This window comes from Eriocheir sinensis, chromosome 40 (genome assembly GCF_024679095.1).
Source record: "Eriocheir sinensis breed Jianghai 21 chromosome 40, ASM2467909v1, whole genome shotgun sequence".
Classification (NCBI taxonomy): domain Eukaryota; kingdom Metazoa; phylum Arthropoda; class Malacostraca; order Decapoda; family Varunidae; genus Eriocheir; species Eriocheir sinensis.
Window position 1 is genome coordinate 13,320,781 of NC_066548.1, and position 3,216 is coordinate 13,323,996.

The 3,216-nt window shown below is 40.8% G+C and overlaps 1 protein-coding gene across 1 annotated transcript in view; it reads left to right on the forward strand.

The window, feature by feature from the left end:
• Positions 1 to 3,216, forward strand: part of LOC127009371 (symplekin-like) — a 48,016-nt gene that overhangs the window by 44,467 nt on the left and 333 nt on the right. The window contains exon 20 of the mRNA XM_050882391.1: positions 220 to 330. Within this exon, the coding sequence (XP_050738348.1) occupies positions 220 to 330 (111 nt within the window). The remainder of the gene's footprint in view (positions 1 to 219; positions 331 to 3,216) is intronic.

The following is a 3,216-nucleotide window of genomic DNA, read 5'->3' on the forward strand; positions in this document are numbered from 1 at the left end:
TAGTCAGTAAGCTTCTTGCACAAAACAATGACTTGAGGGACCCCATGACCACAGGATGTAGAGGTTAGGATATTATACCCAGCATTTAAGATAACCACTAATTCTAGGCTTAGTTTCTTTGGTTCAGGGGTAACTTTATATGCCAAAAAAATACAAGAGACCCAAGTAAATATAATTTTTAAGCTTGTTTGTAGTAAGGTAATAAATGTGCTGTTTCAGAGGGCACACATTCCACCAAGTCTCATGGATGTCATTGAAGGGAGAGTCTCCTCTGAACACCCACTTCCAGTCCCTCATCCAAGTGAGGTTCCTCTTCCACCTGTTCCTGAGGTATGTTGCTTTTGTACACAATGTCGTAATTAGGATTGATTTTTTATCTTAATCATTAGCATTTGTCTTTTCCTTATATTTATGTTTAGAATTTGACTGGGCAGATATGTTATATACTGTATCAGCTTGTAAGGGCCATTGTGCAAGGACAATAATAGTCAATCATGCTCTACGCAGCGCAGCTTGGTGAAGCTTTCAATCAAAAGATGCTATTAGCTATGTACGCAGTGCCACATTTGACCACCCGGAGAACTGTAAGAGAGGTACTTCTCCTAGTGGACTAGATCCTTTTTTTCTGTTTCGGGATTCTGGAATACAAGTTATTGTTTGGTTCTATACTTTGTCTCTTCGTAGCTTGCAACTGGATCCTAGGCTACATTTGTAAGCTTGTCTCACCTCACCACACTGCAAGTTTTACTATTTTGCTTTGTAGCCCACTCATGTTGCATTACATACTTGGTTTCTTCATCATTGGACAGTAGAAAGGCTGCAGATTATGGGTGTCCTTAAAACAGCTAAAATTGACTAAAAATAAAGGAAATAATGCAAGTTGTAGACAAAGATGGGATCATAAATGTTTATAGTTTTTTTTCCATGCCAGAGTTTTCATGGAATTATTAAGCTACTGTAAAACAAAATCAGTTAAAAGTAGGTCCATTGTACAGAGGGTTTACTGTTTCAGCATATCTCCCATCTTTGCAGTCACCTCTCGAAGACACTTTGGCATGGACGCCCAGAGATCTTTGAAGTAGTTTGCGTCTAACTCTTACACACTGATATTCTTGATCACCTTCAAGTCCTTTACTGTTGTAGTAACCTTTGGTTTGAGTTTCCTTTCTCATGTATCCCCATACATTTTTTACAGGATTCAGATCTGGGGAGTTTTCAGGCCTTTCCAAAACCTCAATGCCTTGCTCTTCCAAAATCTTTGAGATGACCTTTGTTCTGTGGCATGGAGCTCCATTGTGCATAAAATGTGTGGTGCCATGAATCTCAATAAATGGTAACAGATCTTCGTTTAGCACATGTTTGTAGCATTCAGAATTTTCTGGCAAAATTAAGTCCACCACGACCACTAATCAGGATGCAAATAATGATCAGCTCAGGATGCTTGATAGTCTTGGTGGTGTAATGGGGGTCGTGTCAGTCTGCACCGTGTGGCTTTCTCATCTTCTCTGTTGCATCTCTGATGCTGTGAAACATGTTTTCGTCCCAGGTGCTACAGTTCTTTGCAAATGCCAATCCTTAAGCTTTCATGGCCTTTGTTAGCAGTGGATTCTTGGTAGACCACACGAAAGGGAGGCAGAGATCTTTTCAGAGATGATGCTGAATTGTCCTTTGACACACTGCCAAGCAGGTCAGGCTGTTCTGCCTTAACCCTTCCGTTACCAGCTCCGTGATCCCCGCATCGAGCTTTTCGCGCGCTTCTTCTAATTTCGTGGGGGTAGTTTATATTTATCCTTACACCCATATTTAGTCATTTATGTAATTTTTTCATGTGTGCTGATAGATTTTGTTCACGAGATGTATACTATTTAAATCAAAAGTCCAAAGCACTCATGACATTCCTTGGTACATCAGGATGAACACCAGAAAAATCCTCAATTAGGGCAGGAACAGTGCCAGGACGATGATCAGCAAAGGTATCAGCCATGAGTGTAAAGGACTGTCGGAGTGTAGGGGTGTGTGGTGTTTCTTCATCATGATTCACATCACTCATTTTCCTCCTCACTACTCACCTCACTGTCATTCTCTGGCAAATAGTCTTCATCTGAGTCATGAAGCCTTCTGATTGAGTTACATTATCATCTGACCCTTATAAGTCACCTTTAAGTCACATCACACTCAGAATCACTATCGGACGGAGAAAAAGACACCATGACGCGACACATGTCAATCACACACTGCCCACGCACCACCCCCAGGCTTCACATTGTACCCCCAAGGCCAGCATCCCCAACGTCCTTGAAACATAAGGTGCCAACTAGTCAATTTGTCACTACGTCATAAAAACATACAAACCAAAAAAAATGAAGTCCTGAGTATCGTCAGTGAATGATGACGATGAAGGGGCTAATTCTCAAGCTGTTTTGTGACGATACTCCAGAATTTCACATTTCAGCCATCTATCAGTCTCTTTTGAGGTTTTTCTACCCCCCTGAGCCTTTTTTCCTTGAAAGTGACTGCTTGAGATTTGAAAAATATGCGGCAGATGGAGACTGCCTTCTTAGAGACTCCCAAGACTTGCTATTTTTTTTCATTTTCCCCTCTTTACATTGTGACCATCTGTCTTATTTATTATGGAAAGGTGTGACTTGCCCATTGTTCTCATAAAAGAAAATATGGACAAAAATATACACAGTGTCTGACTCTGCCAGCTATGAGCGCAATATTTCCTCCTTCCTCTATGACACCCTACCAGCTAATGGCATGCTGCTTTTCATGGTACTGTAACTTAATTCCTCCTGCGTTGTACAATGTTGCCAGACACATGATCACAAAAGCTGACAGTAAAATTCGCAACGAAAATGGATACACTGTAGTTTCCATTTCATTTGTGGGCACTGTATTTATGATAAGGTTTACACTTGAAAAAATGTGCAACCGTATGTTTGTGACATTGTCATCTTTAGTTGTTGTAACAAATTACTAGTCACCATACACTAAACTGATCCAGAAGCCCCGGCCCCTGTTCCACAGCTATGGAAACTGATTGGTTGGATGAAAGAAGGTTGGAGTTCAGCAACAGTGCTACCTTGGAGGGAGGGAGCAGGGCCTCTGGACCAGTTTACTGTACAATATCTATAGTATTCAAACAACCATTCCAGTGTACTGTTATATAATTATTTGGTATTGACTAACCTTGTACTATTTTTGTATTTGCAG